This window comes from Sardina pilchardus, chromosome 7 (assembly GCF_963854185.1).
Source record: "Sardina pilchardus chromosome 7, fSarPil1.1, whole genome shotgun sequence".
Classification (NCBI taxonomy): Eukaryota; Metazoa; Chordata; class Actinopteri; order Clupeiformes; family Clupeidae; genus Sardina; species Sardina pilchardus.
In genome coordinates, this window is record NC_085000.1 from 28,234,784 (window position 1) to 28,251,252 (window position 16,469).

The 16,469-nt window shown below is 45.6% G+C and overlaps 1 protein-coding gene across 1 annotated transcript; it reads right to left on the reverse strand.

Annotated features, from left to right (window-relative positions):
- Window positions 1-342: 342 nt before the first annotated feature.
- fam131c (family with sequence similarity 131 member C) lies at window positions 343-8,944 on the reverse strand. Its single transcript, XM_062540113.1, has 6 exons — window positions 8,629-8,944; window positions 5,972-6,042; window positions 5,110-5,200; window positions 1,893-2,114; window positions 1,526-1,624; window positions 343-901 (listed from the first exon to the last, which is right to left on the reverse strand). The coding sequence occupies exons 1-6, from the start codon at window positions 8,657-8,659 to the stop codon at window positions 639-641; spliced, it is 777 nt and encodes a 258-aa protein (XP_062396097.1). The 5' UTR covers window positions 8,660-8,944; the 3' UTR covers window positions 343-638.
- Between the last annotated feature and the right edge of the window lie 7,525 nt (window positions 8,945-16,469).

Genomic DNA, 16,469 nt, shown 5'->3' on the forward strand with positions numbered 1-16,469 from the left:
CTTTCAAGACGGTTGCCAGGCAGGTGATCTTTTGTCATTGCAAGTGAATTGCTGCAGACGGGGCTGAAAAGTGTCTGGCTGTATGATGATGACAAGCTGGAAGAGTCTGGGTCTCTTGAATGTCGAGGCTGACTGTTCATGGATTTCAGATTTTTCACACATGCATAAATATCCAACACACACACACAAACACACACACACACACATACACACAATGACAATGAATGGGTAATTAATATAATACATTTAGTTTTTATTCAATACTACACCTTCACAGATATATTGTACAGTTTTTCATACAGTCTGTAAAAAAGACATTCTGATTTCCATCATAATCTGGATTTGACACACATAAAAGCAGCAATACAAAAACATTTCCAAGGACGTTATTCAGAAAGCTGTTTGGCATTGGTAGCGTGTCTGCACGCACGCTCGAACTGACAAAATCGCTTCCCTGCCCGGGTCACTGAACATGAACCCTACCTCATCTCTGCCATTGAAGCTACAGAGATCACCACGGAAACGGATCACTTCCTGTCACACTTCCTGTCCTGTACGTGTCACCACCTTTCTCAGAGCCTTTGGTCCTTTCAACTTAAACTCCAACATGACGAGTTTTCTCCTGGAGTGTTTCGGTCCTAGTTGTAAAAAACCTCGTCCTCGGATAGAGAGGTGCTGTCCACCTGCCGGACCCCGTCCTCCGCCTGGGGAGTCCTCAGCAACTGTGAGGGGGGCATGTGAGTGGAGCACGGGGAGCAGGAGTGAGTCTGGGGCGGGAGGGGAGGGAGGCCCAGGGATCTGGCATCGGGGCTGGGCTCCAAGTGAACACTGTAGAGGTGCTGGGGCACCCCGACACTCCCACCGTCCAGCAAGAACTGCGACAGATAGAGCCCCTCCGCACCTGACGAGAGATAATATATAAAAAAAAACACAACAATCACTAAACTGGCACATTTGTGATTATAGACGACCGTACGGTCTCGTAAACAATCATCACAGGCTGTAAATTGGTTTAAAATTAATTAAGCAATTAAGCAATTAAGCAGTAAGCCCCGAGAGGCCGTTAGTTCTATCATGAATATAGCACAGCTGAGGGGTGTTGTTAGGCACAAAGTGAGCGAAGTGAAGCTGAGTGCCGTTTTAAAATATCCAATAATGGATTCTGTATTTATTTTGAGACGTCACGACTCTATTGGGGCACACAGTTGTAACTCTTCCACTGAATGACAGGATGTTATGAGGAAGCGCGACACAAACACTATGTGGTTAAGAGAGCCGTGTTTTGTTACACTCTCTAATTGGCCCTCGTGGGGTAGCCTATGCTCTCTCTCAACGAGATGATTACGCGAGGCCGAGCGGCGAGACGAAGCGCGGGAGAGATCCTCACTGCGGGCAGTCCCACGCCTCGCCACACGAGCTGAAAGCAGCTTGTGTTGTTCGCAGCAGACAGCGGATGGGGCGCTTTGCGCGTATGAGTCAGTGTTTTCACTGTTCACAGGACAGGCTGCGCCATGCTGTACCGTACCTTGCAGCGCGACGGATTCAGCCGTGGGCTGATCTGAGATGACGTGGGGAGACCAGACGTTCAAGGTGGCCTCGGCGAGAGCAAACTGTTCGGCCACCCCTGGGGAGAGAGGACAGGCATCAAAACGAGTTGACAGAGGGTTTGAGAGCCAGTTTTTCAGTTGCTATTTTTTCTTGTAGTCACATAAAATTGGGCATGGCCTCAGTTCTGAACAAAAAATTAATTTCAGCGCTTAAAGAAAAAACACTGCATGACACACTGAATCGATAAAAGGGAGAACAAGGTGCATGATACCCAATGCGGACATGAACTGTTGTAGTCCCTCTGGTCTGAGGTGAGCTGGACTCTGAAGGGCTGGATGTCTCACCTGCAGCGAAGCGCGCCTCCTTGATCTCATCGGTCAGGTGGGAGTAGAGCTGCTGGTCCTCCTGTAGGGCGGCGCCCACCCCCCCTGGCTGGTTCCAGCCAGACCAGCTGCCCCCGGAGGCCCCGTCGCCCCCCCAGCCCTTCCACTCGATCAGGTGAGCCACGCGGCCCTGCGCCATCGCCGTGGGCTTGGTGATGTGATCCTTTATCGTGGCCACCAGGCCTGGGGCCACACAGAAGTGATTGGAGAATGAGAAAGAGAGGGAGAGAGATAGAGAAAGAAAGAAAGAAAGAAAGAAGGACAAAAGAAAAGGATGCCCATGAGAACAACATTTTGAAGTTGAACATTCAAGGGGCCCTGAAATATATGATTTAGTGCAAGGGGGGAAAGTAAGAATGAAAATAATAGCGAAGGATCGATAATCATTTCAAGAGAGAATATTACGTTGAAGAGGGGAGTCTGGCTGGAGCTGACTATTGACAGACAGATTTGTTTTGGTCGATTTTCATCACTTACGGTCTTACGCAATACACTCCACGGCATTTGAACAGCACAGGGGTGCTGAGTTACCTGTGGCACTGGGGAATCAGGCCACAGACTGAATAATGCAAAGGCAGCTCATACCCCACCCACCACATGCCTCGTACGCCTATACTACACTTTCCATGGTGCATGTGTGTGATTTTCCCAGGGGACAGCTTTGATGCCAGGCCATGGCATGTCACGATGCATGTTTAATGTCCTGTCGCCTCTGTGGTTATTCATGATTGTATGCAGTCTATGGCAACAGTCTAGTCTATAATTATTATTGTATGTTTCTGTTTATGTTGGATTGGACTACTGCTGACTGAAACAGAAATGGCTGATGTTAGCTTTGAGTGTAATTAGTTTTGCGACTTCTGACAAAAGGAGAAATCTGTCCATTTTTCACATAGATCTCCTTTTCTTGAGGTCTCTGTTTCTTGAGTACTGTTGGTACAAAATAAAAAGGAAAACAATCAACAAACTAGCTCAAGTTGCTAGTTTCAGCTATGTGAAAAATCTTCAGATTTCTCCTTTAAAAACTGCTGTGGACTAGACCATATATACAGCACCCTCCAGAATTATTGCCACCTCTGCTTAAGTTGACTAAAACAGGAAAATAATGTGTTGGTAATGTATTGTGAACTCAAAATGAAAACAATAGGGGAACATCCAACTTTGAAGGGAAAAACAAATTGAGAAAAAAGAAAACCTCAAAAAAACATGCCACTCACAATTATTGCATAGCTGGTATTATTGGTATACCTTCTTAAGCCTCCCTGATAAAACAGCTTGCAATATTCTCCTATAACATCCTATGAAGTTGGAGAATACAAAGAAAGGGATTTAAGACCATTCGTCTCAATAAAATCTATTCAGATCATCCAGATTCTTAAATCCACACTTCTGCATTCTCCTCTTTGGCTCGCCAACAGCCCATAGATATGGGTTCTATATACTGTATATCTATGCCACAGCCCCACAATAGCTTGGTTTCACTCTGTGTCACAATGCTACTTCAAAATTCGAAAATAGCGTTCGAAATTCAGATGGAGGGCAGGGACTGAAATAGCTGGATCAGGAGCCGGTTGCACAAAGCACCTTCAGTTAACACATATCCCCTCCACCACAATTCTCTAATGGGGTTCTTTTCAGCATAGTTATTCTTCTATGTAGGCCAAACCCACCTAAAGTGTGTTTTGCCAAATTGTGTGATTTTCATTTAATCTGACAATAAACCACACTTCCAGACAAAGTCGATGTACAATTCAGTAACTCCTGCCATTTACATTTGTAATTTAACGTCTGAAAAGCTTATACCTCTATTAGCAATGAGGTCACTTTTGAATATTTTTGGGGGGACTTGGTGACCCCAAGATGACACCTTTTTCTGTAACTCTAAAACAGTGTTTTTTTATGGAATTTCTCCATACCAATGTCATACAATACAATACATCATCAAAAGACTATTTTTTAATATTGGAGGGCACTGTACATACAAAACATTTGGTTTTGAGAGACCTGATTTAAAATGTTTCCAAGGTAACTTGCCGGCAACACTCAAAGCTAATAACCATAGCAATCATTCATCCGTGGATGGCTGCGAACCTCGTTTTACATTTCTTATCGCGAGGACGATCAGCTTGTTTTTCAGATCCTGACAGCTAACGGCAGCCCATGTTAGCACGGTCACTGCTTCGTCTGATTATGTCTTTGCCTGCATCCTCAAGGAGAGGCTTATCCAGCCCAACACCACCACAACACTCCTGTAATATATTCATTGGAGCCTGATTGACTTAATAATTAAACTGTCAGGATTAAAAGACCTTTCGTTGGAAAAAGTTCAGAAAGCCATAACACATTATTATCCTCTGTAATTAAGTTCCTGGAGGAAGGTTGGAGGGAGGCTGGAGAAACCAGGCTAAAAGAGAACAGGTGCACATTGCAAAGGAAAGGGCATAGATGCAAGAGAAAGACAAGTGGGAGATAAGAGAAGAAAGGGTTTGTGTGTGTGTGTGTGTATGTGTGTATCAATGGTGCACACATACATACTGTATATGTGTATGAAGTGAACTAGTGAAGATGAACTGGTGTGTGAATATACACACAGTATACACAAACACATGCATGCGTGCGTGTACACACACACACACACACACACACACACACACACACACACACACACACACACACACACACACACACACACACACACACACACACACACATACACACACACACACACACACACACACACACACTCTATGCATGGTGACCAGACACGTGACCTTCAGTGTGTCTACAATCCCTCACAACCCCTTTGTGCTCCACATGCAAGTATGTGTGAGTCTTAAGTCTTAACTGTGAGTGCCTGGTAATATCAATATACTGTGTTAGAATTATATTATATTGTGTGTGCTAGTGTGGAAAATTGAAATATCTCTGTATGTCTGAGTTTGCACTTTGTGTGTGTGTGTGTGTTTTCTCGTGTGTGTAAGTCTGTGCCAGAGTGACATGCACAGTGAGAGGAAAATGACATTAGCAATCTTCTGGAGACAGACTGGCTTCGTCTTCTCATTGAATGATTTCAAATTGAAACGAAACGGAGCAAAACAACAACAACAACAACAACGACCACAAAAACAACAACCACATCGCCAGACTCATCTCCGTCCACCACAAACACTGCCCTTACCCTGCAGGGAGGATGTAGCCAGCTCGCCAATGTTATAACCGCTGCCATTCTTCTTATCAGCAAAGCCTCCATTGTAAGGCTGATGAATACCCTGCACAGATGGATATTGTAATTTCATACATAGCGGGGACAATCATTTTCTTCCAAAGGGGATTGCAGCCAAGCATCTATTTGACCCTTTTATTAAGAGCTTTGTTGTGGCAGGATGTCTGAAGATCACTGCATTTGTCTGGCAGACCACATGGAGACCACAGACTATTATGAAGACATTACGGCGTACTTGTGGCTGTTAACAGAAGTATTTCCATGGGCATTACGGGGACATTTGCTAGTCATCAACTGTCAGCGTATAAGATGACACAAACCCACCCTTTTAGATCTGGGTTTTGTGCTTTTTTGGACTGAATGCGTTTGAAAGATGTTCCCTCAAAGTACATCATCACGGAAACTGTTTTGGCAAACGCAGAGCGTTAAGCCCACACCTGTGCGCTAACAACCCCCCTCCTTCTCCCCTCACACTCCACACACTCCTCCACGAGTGAGGAGGGTGATAATTAGAATGGCAACATTCATTTATAGATCTTGCGCATACGGCGAGACAGAGAGAGAGAGAGAGCGAGAGAGAGAAAGAAAGAGAGAAAAAGAACACGATTGCAATATTGACACCAGCTTCTCACCTCTGCTTTGGTGAAACGCGATTGAGAAGGAGGGACAGGTGATTGTGCCTCTGGGCCATTCCAATAAGCTTCTCATCAGTGAGTAGTTGGTGGAAGAGAGGAAAAGCGCTGTCCCTGGCCTAGCACTTAAGGGCTGTTTTAGCTGTTTAGAGGCAGACGGGTGAAATGACTGCTTAAACACGCACCTTGTTGATGGGCTGTCCTTCCACGCACGTCTGAAGGTCTCCCATGGGACACATTTGAGTCCCCCGGAGCTCTGTAGAGAGAGAGAATGGTTAGTGGCAACTGTTATTGATGTGTGTGTGTGTGTGGGGGGGGGGTGTGTGTGTGTGTGTGTGTGTGTGTGTGTGTGTGTGTACTGTTCTGAGGGAGGTACTCTGTAGCTTACGAAGGATTTGTGTCATATTTTCTCCTAAATTGTGCTCCCTCTGAGTACATCAAATTACCCAAACAACTCCTCTTTTGTGTGTGTGTGTGTGTGTGTGTGTGTGTGTGTGTCTGTGTGTGTCTGTGTGTGTGTATCTGTGTGGTCCTCCATCTCTGCTCACAAGGAACAGAAGTCTCTGACCAAGCATGAATTTATTTGTGTGTGTGTGTGTGTGTGTGTGTGTGTGTGTGTGTGTCATGTATGGCACAGCACCCTATTTACATAGTCTGTCAAAAAAAGTTTGCATCAATATTAAACGGGATGGATTGGAATCACTCCCCATCTGTTGCGTGTGACAGTTCCCATGGCAACAGGCAATTGTCTTGACAACACCTCCCCGGGGGAATCCCGAAGTGAGCTCGCATTTGTTCGTCATCACAACCTGCACCGTGCTGCTTCTCATTCGCCCTGGGGCCCCATAAGAAAAGGTAATCTCATACCTAAGCCTCCAGGTCAACTATCATCTCTCCTCCCTCCCTCCACACACACACACACACACACACACACACACACACACAGACACACACAGAGACACACACACACACACACACACACACACGCACTATACACAATAGCGGGCATGGACAGACATTTGACCTTGTGTGTCTACAATCCCTGACGACCCCTTTGTGTTCCTCATACACCCTGTCACCTCATCTGTATCTGTCGCTCATATATTATAGATCAGCCTTAAGCCTGGCGCTAACAGAGCGTGAAGCATACAGTACCCCACAGTGGACTCCTTGCCAGGTTTATGTGGGTCCCACTGTCAGACACACACACACACACACACACACACACACACACACATGTGTATCTGTATACACACACACATACTGTACACACACACACACACACACACACACACATAGACACACACAGAGAGACACACACACACACACACACACACTCACACACACATGTGCATACATACAAACACACACACACACACACACACACACACACACACACACACACACACATGTATACACACACACAAACTTACACACAGACACACAGACAGACACACACACACACACACACACACACACAAAATGCACACACCAGTGGTATCATAAATTACATTTCAGTGCCTGGACCTCTCTCCAACTTCAATTCATCCCCTGTTCTTCAGATCACCACCTGCACACAGTGGATGGATACAGTTCTCCTTCAAAGCCAATCTAGGTTAAGATGTGAGATCCCTCTATCTTTCTCTCTCTCTAAGCTCAGGGGGAAGATGGGGCATCCTGAGAGGTTCATATCTCAGCCCTCATTCCAGATTAGATCTCCCCTGACAGGCGGGCAGGGAGATTAGAGTGGACCCGGAGCGCAGGAGCGGAATCCCCACCTTCATCAGGTGGCATCACTGCCAGATAACACCGGGAGATATAGCTACAAACCCTCTCTGTCTCAACACAAACACAGATGCAACTACAGCCTTACACTGCTCTGAGAAATAGCAGTGTTAAAAAACATACAGAGATAGCTTTATGGAGAGTGGTGTTTCATCTAACCTCAAGAGACAGACAGGTGAATATGTACTGTATGTCATTTTTCTTTGCGCTTGCAAACTGATTTAAATCCAGAGAAAATGTTCCCACACAAACAGCTAGAAGACTATATCTTTGATTTTGAAGATGATGACATACCATAATACAGAATGATTTTTTTCTGGATCCACTTACAGACACGGACATCCACCTGTTCTACCTGACTTTGACAGACCACTTTTGCTTTGAGCAGTACACTAAATTGATCCAGCTTTCATGGTGATGTCCATTGTTTGAATTAATGGAGTGAATCAGACCTCTAAGGACACAGTTTATGGTGGGTGTGTTTGTGTGTGTGAGAAAGGGAAAGAGGGAGAGAGAGAGGGAGACACATCGACAGAGAGAGAGAGAGAGAGAGTGTGTGTGTGTATGTATGAGTATCTAGTACCTAGGGAGTGCCTACAATGTTTTTTTTTTAATGTCATAACAATCACATCTGTATATGCTACAGTGACATGCTCTGGCAAATTAAAACATGGCATTCATGCCATTCATTCCATGTCATTTCCTTGAACAAAAGCAACAGCCGTTGCCTTTGCCTTACAGTTTTCCAGTCTTCTGACTAGTAAAGCACTAACCAACAGTGAATGCACTGCATCAAGTGAGAGTCACGAATGAAGCTAAACTGCACAGAGGTACGATGAGTGTAAACAGTGTGTCCATGTGCTGCAGCCTCTGCAACACAAACACATACCAGCGCTGTTCACAGACACACAGAGAGGTAGAGAGAGGTAGAGCCCACGGGTCAACACGGACAGAGACACCCGGCAGGACAGACAGGCTCACGGACAGACTCACGGACTGACGGAGACACTGACACATACACACACACACACACACACACACACACACGGGCACTGACCTTTCTGACCTTTGCAAAGGCACGAGCCCATGGTGATCACCAGCGAGCCAGCCTATCTGTTCACCATACTGCTGTCTGAGAGAGGAGTTTGCAGGAGAGAGGTATGGAGAGAACCAGAGAGAAGAGAGGAGAGAGAGAGAGAGAGAGAGAGAGAGAGAGAGAGGCAGAAGAGGGTTAAGTAGAGGGTACCCGTGGGAACAAGAAGAGAGGAGACAAAAGAGCCAGAGGAAAAGAAAGAAAGCTGGCGCTGAGGGAGATGGAAAAAAGGAGAGTCCAAGTGATGCTGAGGCTAATCTAGAGAGGGTCGACGTGTCCACCCTCTACAGCAGCAGTGCCTGTCGATTGCGGGACCAAAAGAGGAGAGGGCACAGAGAGAGTGGAGGAAGGGAGGAGTGGAAAAAAAAGAAAAAAAAGAACATACACACTGACTGCCTCGTCAGGGTCCCTCCCCTCCACTTCACTCCTCTCCTTCCCCTCTCTTTATTCTCTCTCTCTCTCTCTCTCTCTCTCTCTCTCTTTCTCTTCTCTCCCTTTCTCTCAACTTCTGCACCGTTTGTGTGCACACCTGAGACTGGACAGGAAGAATGGTCTGAGAGGAAATCTAGTCATTTTTTTAGAGATACAAAATTGGATTCACAGATGGGATCAACCTATGTGACCCATGTCTCAAGCAAAATAATTTCATATTTTGAAATGCTGTGCCGAGAACGGAAAATAATGCAGTGTTGCTACAATTCATTTTACCTTTTTCACCTTTGCAGAAATATAAACACATGTTCCAATGCCAATGAAAAAAAAATAAATAAATCAAAAAACAAATCAGCACACAAATCAGCCCTGAAGTCTGTCTCATAAGAGAACATCTCCAGCTTTGCACTGCCCCCTGCTGTCGGTTCTGTGCACTGCATGTTTTTGTGCACAGAACTTCTATCACTTGTTCATAAACTCATCCTTGGTTGCATCCCAAGGGCTCTAGTTCCCAATATGCTGTAGGTCTATTTTGGTGTTATGACTCTTGGCAGGGCAAGTATTCAAATTTCTTAAAAAAATAAAATAAAAAATAACATAACCCTCAGAGATTACACATGGAACAACTGACACTTAGCTTGATGAACCGTGTCTACCACAACCGATTAAAATCAGATGGGTCACATGAAGCAATAGCTTTAAATAACATCATTATGTATAGCTATGTAAACTCATAGTGTTATGATTCTGCTGTCACGGGTGATGATGTTATGGTTATGCGGTATTTGGAGATCGAAGGTTGTTTTGAATAGGAGAAAGAATCCACCACAACACAGCAATGGCAACACATTTATCATAATTTTTTCCTTTTCATAAAAAGAGAAATGCTAGATTTAATTAGGCCTGTTCCACCCAACGCCCCCATCATTCCACATTCAATACATACAGCGTGGAGGGAGAGGCACATGCCTGGACCTGATGCCTTGGAAAAGACATTCTTCTCTGCATTGTTGCCCTGCCGATCTCTTATCTCTCTGGGCAAACATGGTTCGAGCAGTTCTCCGGTGACATCATTGTCAAAAACACCAGCGGCGGCGGCCCTGGTGACAGGAGAAAGAGGGGAAACCCTGTTCCCATGGCAACTAACTAGTGCTTTCACGCTCTTCTCTCTAAACCCATGAGGACGGGTCGGGAGGATGAGGAGGGAGGAGGAGGAGAAGGAGGAAGGGGGTGAGGAAGAGGACGATGAGGAAGATGATGAGGAGGAGGAGGAGAAGGATGGGGGTGAGGAAGAGGAGGAGGAGAAGGAGGAGAGTGGGGATGTGTGAGGATGTTTGGCACAGACTTCATACGCTGATCCCCTCTGCGAAAACAGAAATCTCCGTCACGAATCGTTTAGATCGGTAATCAGACGATGACACTTGTGCATCAGTTTCACACATAAACAATATACTCAGTCAAGACTCCCTGGGGTAGTGAGGAAGAGGAACTGCAATTATAGTCATGTTGCATTCTCAGAGATCATCCAACGATGAGAGGATTTTTTGAATGTTGACAGTTGATATACGATATGGAGGAATCTGATGGTCCAGCGTTTCTTCTGGTTTGGAATAGGCTACTTAGAGTTCAATGGCAGAATGAATGACATGCCACAAAACTGGATGAGCGAGAGTATTGCTTTGCATAACCCTATCATATTTTCAGGGAACGCGGTCTTCCGAAAAAAGAAGCATCGCATGGTCTATTTTACATGCAGTTATCTTGCAGTAATTCAATTTGACTGTCAAAATATGCCATTTCACATTTTTGCTTTTCATCCAGTCTGTGTGTGTGTGTGTGTGTGTGTGTGTGTGTGTGTAGGTGTGTGTGTGCGTGCGTGTGTGCGTGTGTGTGTGTGTGTGTGTGTGTGTGTGTGTGCGTGTGTGTGTGTGTGGGTGTGTATTTGTTTGTGTGGGTGGGTATTTGTTTGTGTGGGTGGGTGGGTATGCATTTGTTTGTGTGTATATATGTATGTGTGTGTGTGTGTGTGTGTGTGTGTGTGTGTGTGTGTGCGTGTGTAAGAGGAGAAAACCAGAGAGAGAGCGAGTGAGAGAGAGAGAGAGAGTGAGATTGTGTGTCAGCTCTCTCTCTCTCTGTGAGTGTGGGTCTGGTCTGACTTTTGTGGGTGTGCGCTGGAATTTCATTCTGTGTTTAACAGCCACTAAACATTTTCCACTCGCCTGTTTCTGCCCATTCCCACAGAGTCTATTTCTGCCCCTCCATCAACGCTTCTGCTCCCAAACCATGACGTGATTCTGAACAATTAAGCCTCGACGGGCCTCAGAGACAAATACATCAGATGCCCATTAATCTGTGTCTCTCACACGTCAGTGACAGGCCGTACATTCAGAAAGGGCGAAAGGTGACACTGAAACCGGCTCCCAATTACCAGCGGTGCGAGTCTATAGCATGGGAACAGAATCAAAACTATGCGCCACTTTTAGATAACAAGACCGGGACAATAGTCGTGAAAGATGCTATAATTGTGCCTTGAACAGCGAGAGAGACAGGTGACCTTTGCGGTTACATTCTCCGGAATTCGTTTTCTGCCCTGGAAAGGTGGGGGGACGGCTGGCTATATGCAAACGTACGACTGAGTCAGTCTGGTTCTGGTCCTCGAGTTTCTCACAGCCCTGTGATCTGTGACTGATACAGGACATTAGTCATGGACACGTGGACATGCGGCGAGCCGACCGCTTGCTGGACGCCCTTTGAAGTGGATCGAGATTGCGCGCGCGCATGTGTGTGTCTGTGCGTGCGTGCTTCTCTGCGAATGTGTTTTCAAAACACTCTACATTTCATGTCACATAATCCCTGTAATAACTTTCTGACGCTATATGATGAAAAACACACAATTTTCCTCAGAGAGACAGACAGAGAGAGGGAGAGAGAGGAAGAGAGAGGGGGACAGAAAGAGAGAGAGAGAGAGAAAGAGGGAGCATGAGAGGAGTGGTGGGCGAGTGGTTTGAGGGCTTTACTGACATCCTGATGATGAGCAGTTAAGAGTGTCAGCGCGTCTTCCCTAATGAAAGGAAAGAGCGGAGCAAATGTGTGTGTACGCCGGAGTGTAATTAAAAATCAAGGGCACGGACTCGGTGACACTGTGAGGCGGGCCATGGGAGAACTCGGCGAGGAGCCACCACAGGGTTCTGGTGCCCCGATGCGGTCCGTGTGGGGTTGTAGTGGTGTGTGTGTCGGGGGCGTGGGCATGGGAGGATGGGAGGATGGGAGCAACAGAGTGGAGGGCAAAAGTTCACTGTAACCTCTGTCTCTCCTTCCTTCTTATGCTCTCTCTCTCTCTTTCTCTCTCTTTCTTTCTCTCTGTGTCTTTCTCTCTTTCTCCTTCCCACTCACTATGTGCCCCCCTTCCTTTTATTTCTCTTTGCGTCTGCATCTCACTTCCTCTGTTTCAAAGCGGGACTTAACAGGCCCTTTCACGGTTATGCCATGTTATTCCGGCACTGACCAAAACACCTGACTCACACACACACACACACACACACACACGCACACACATCCTGCACTGTGTCAGGCACAGGCTTTGATCTTCAATCGCGTGCAAATTTTCAACCCCAACGTCATACAACCTCACGGTGGACAAACCCAGGTAACGTATGGGGCCTCCGATCACATGCACAGCGTGGCTCCACTCATTGTTCTGGCCCTCGTTGCCAGGCCACTGACAGGAGGGGGAATTCAGCGGGGCCAATCAGATGGAAAATAGCAGTCTTAGGTTTCCACAGCTATCTGCCATTAGGGCAGTTCCTCCACCTGCTTTGTTGACATGTAAACTCCCCCACACCCCCTAATTATCCTGCTCACCGGCAGCAGAGAACTATGGCCTGCATTATGTGATTCACTCCCGGTAATCGGGCGGGATCAAATAGCTTAGGTTGAGCGCCACTCTGTGTGTAAGTCTCTGTGTGTGTAAGTCTGTCTGTGTGTGTGTGTGTGTGTGTGTGTGTGTGTGTGTGTGTGTGTGTTTGCCTGTGTGTGTCTGCCTGTGTGTCCAGCCCAGGGTTTTCACATCAAAGAGACGTCAAAGGCTGCATGACACAAGATGGTGGGATGGTGTTTTTCGGGCGTTGCGGCATCTGTGCGTTGGCTCTTGTGAGATCATCATCTGCCAGCGTGCCCGATCCATTCCCCGTCCCTCCTTCGAGCAGGAAATTATTCAATGTCACGTCTTATTCAATCAGCATTCTGCCACGATAAAACCGCGGCCCATTTTCCAAACGCTCTACTATGTGTTCTGAGTCTCTGGAGGACCCTGAGATTAAACAGCCACACAGTGATTCAGCAGAGCGCACCCAGTCGGGAATAACAGTCAGTCAAGCACTCAGACATTCAAAGGGTCATATCTCCTTCTCTTTGTGGCATTAACTAAGGCCGAATACGAATGATGTTGATTCAATTTGTCTCAGCCGAACAAGTATCTCTCTGCGGCCCACACCACTAATCCACCTTTTAAAATCATTGTTTACTCTACACGCCTCCGTGCCTCCTCAGGAGATAAATACGAGCAAAGTTTATGAAAATAAAACGAGGTCCCTCTTAAGAGGAGCGCCGGCACTTCTGCCTGCGGCAGCTTGTGCTGAGGAGGGTCTATGGCTTCCAGAACACTTCTCTGCTTGTGCTCCACTCTGTTTACATATTTGGGTGACCATAAATATCATGGCTGTATAGCAGTAATCTGTTTTTCAGTGGCTGTGTTATTACCCAAAAGGGGGAAGAGAGAGAGAGAGAGAGAGAGAGAGTGAGAGAGAGAGGAAAAGAGATGAAGCGATAAACATGATCCTTAGCAGACAGAAATCGTGTGAAAGGCACAAGGTTGGCGTCCCTGTTGAAATCAGATGGAATCTGTACTTTTTGTTTTTTTCAAGAGTCGAATGTTTATTTATGACTCTCTGACTTTTGGCGACATGATCGAGTGGCTCCTTAGTCTGCCAACACCTCAGGCAAAAGAGCGTGAGCAAGTGACAAGGGACAAAACAGTTGAGAAACAAAACATTTACGAGGGCTATATCGAGGGGTTTCAGAAGGACAATGCTTTGAAAGATTAATTAGGAATGACGACATTGATGGAAAAAAAAACTGGCAATTAAAAAGTAATCCATAATCAAGCAAGCTGAGGAAAAAACTACTACAGTGACTTTTTGTAGTCTGCCACAAGTTTGCAGCATGTGGTGTTTGGATGCATGTAAGTTCTTTTATAGATAGATTGTGTTTGAAAGTGGAGTTAATCATTTTAAGTGAATTGTAAGTGAAAAGATATAAATGTGGGTTCCATGCCAGGCACGAACAGAAGCCTGAGTCATTGTATCCTGTTTGAACACAAAAGCTATTCTTTTTATGACCACCAGAGGCATGCACCCCAGCAAGTTAATACACGTTTGATAGATGCCTCTCAAATCTCTCATCAGTCCTCAGGGCTTTTTGGGTATTTCCAAAAATTCAGTGCCCTTGCCATATCGAAATCTGAGACCATTCTAACCGCCTAATCCTCAAAGTCTTAATTGTATGTAATTTTGTCAAAAGTGCTGAAAAAAGTGGAAGCAGCCTATTCCCACAGTCCTGCCTTACAGTTTTTTATGTGATAAATGAGAAGCTGAATTTGTCTTTTTTGGACTGCAAATTATTGTCAGCAACCCCCGTAGAGCACGCGTTCCCAGGAGTCTTGACATTGTTGAGGATTCTCACACCTCCCCACGCATTCTTTACAAAACCAGTGTACGGCTGCGTGCGAACTCAACAAATCTTTTACCAGCCGCTGTCTCGAGCAGCAGCCAGAGAGAGGCTGGGACAGTGACTACTTACAGTAAACAACCAAAACAACAGCAAATACAGACGACAAAAAAATGATGATCAATAATTGAATTAAAGCTGGCTATTTGATGATGAATGTGATAATTATTTATTCCCAGAAGCATAGCTGTTAATATTGGGACAAAATAAATATTTTTTTAGAAGTGCATCTAAAATAGTTACTTACATGTAATCTGATGAGCGGAATGTATCCGCAGGTTCCAGAATGCCCTGAGGCCTGTCCAAGTGTTTGCATGAATTTACATTTCATATCATGGTGATCTTTCTGAGTCTTGTGTGAGAGTGGATTAAACATAAACTGTCACATTTTTTCCACTAAGGAAGGACACTTGGTCAGACAGTCTGAGTGTGGGAACATGAGATGTCATCGGACCCTTGTTTAAATGCACATTCCCCCATCCAGCGCAAACACAAACACACACAACACGACCAGGATGCAGCAACCAAACCGGTGGCGCGTGAGTTCCACCTTATATATACACACACAGGAGCTCTTTAAAAGGCAAACAAAATACCTAAAGCGTGTTTACCTCAAACCAGAACAACCACAGTCAATGTTCTAGATCAATACAGAGATAGACACCTCAGAGGAGCTGCCTTATGTGACCTTAATCCTGGTGTGAACTAGCCAGCTATCAGTTTCCGTAGATAAGAGTGCTGGAGGTAACAGGACTGAGGAGGGGGGGAAATTAGTCATCTGAAGGTGCAGCAGAGACGCCACCAGGACTGAGACAGTGGACCAAGAACAGGAAGACCTTGATTAGACAATGTATTGAGACTGCACTTCCAGGAGTGAACTATAAATAGGGGAGATTATCGTCGGATGTCCTGCACTGACAAGCCTTGTGTGTGTGTGTGTGTGTGTGTGTGTGTGTGTGTGTGTGTGTGTGTATGTGAAAAAGACAAAGGGTTGCTCTGTATGTGTGTTAGAAACCCCCCCTTTGTGAAAATGCACTTGGCCAAGTGTAGACTAAATAAACTGGCATCTCTGTAGTGGTATGTCATGGTGAACAATGTTGGAGATGCTGGAGTTAGATCTCAGAGACTATATATTTCTGCGAGTGTTCCGGTTCACTAGCATTGTTTTGTGCTGAGTAAACGACTTGCGGAGGCCCACAGGGACTTTTTCGGTTTGCTGTTGTGCTTTTCACATTTATTTCATATGGTCAATTCTTATTCTATCATCATGTCTAACAACTAAGGGCACTTTTTAATACGGTCTTGCGATGCCAAAAAATGTGAGGCTTTTTCAGATGTGTTTTCAAGTCAACCTTAAGCTAACTTTTTAATGGCTCGCCCGATTTATGGATGTCACATTTCATTATGTGGTGCTTTCAAACTACAGCGCCACAAAGTATGTGGCGTGAACCAATATGTGTTCAGTCAGGGAGGGGAAAAAAAAATCTCATTTGACGAAAAAGAAGAGTGATGGCTCGAGCCATAAAGGCGAGCCTGTAGAATTTAGCACACACGTGCGCGAGGCGGGGTGACTTCCAGTTTGCCCCGGG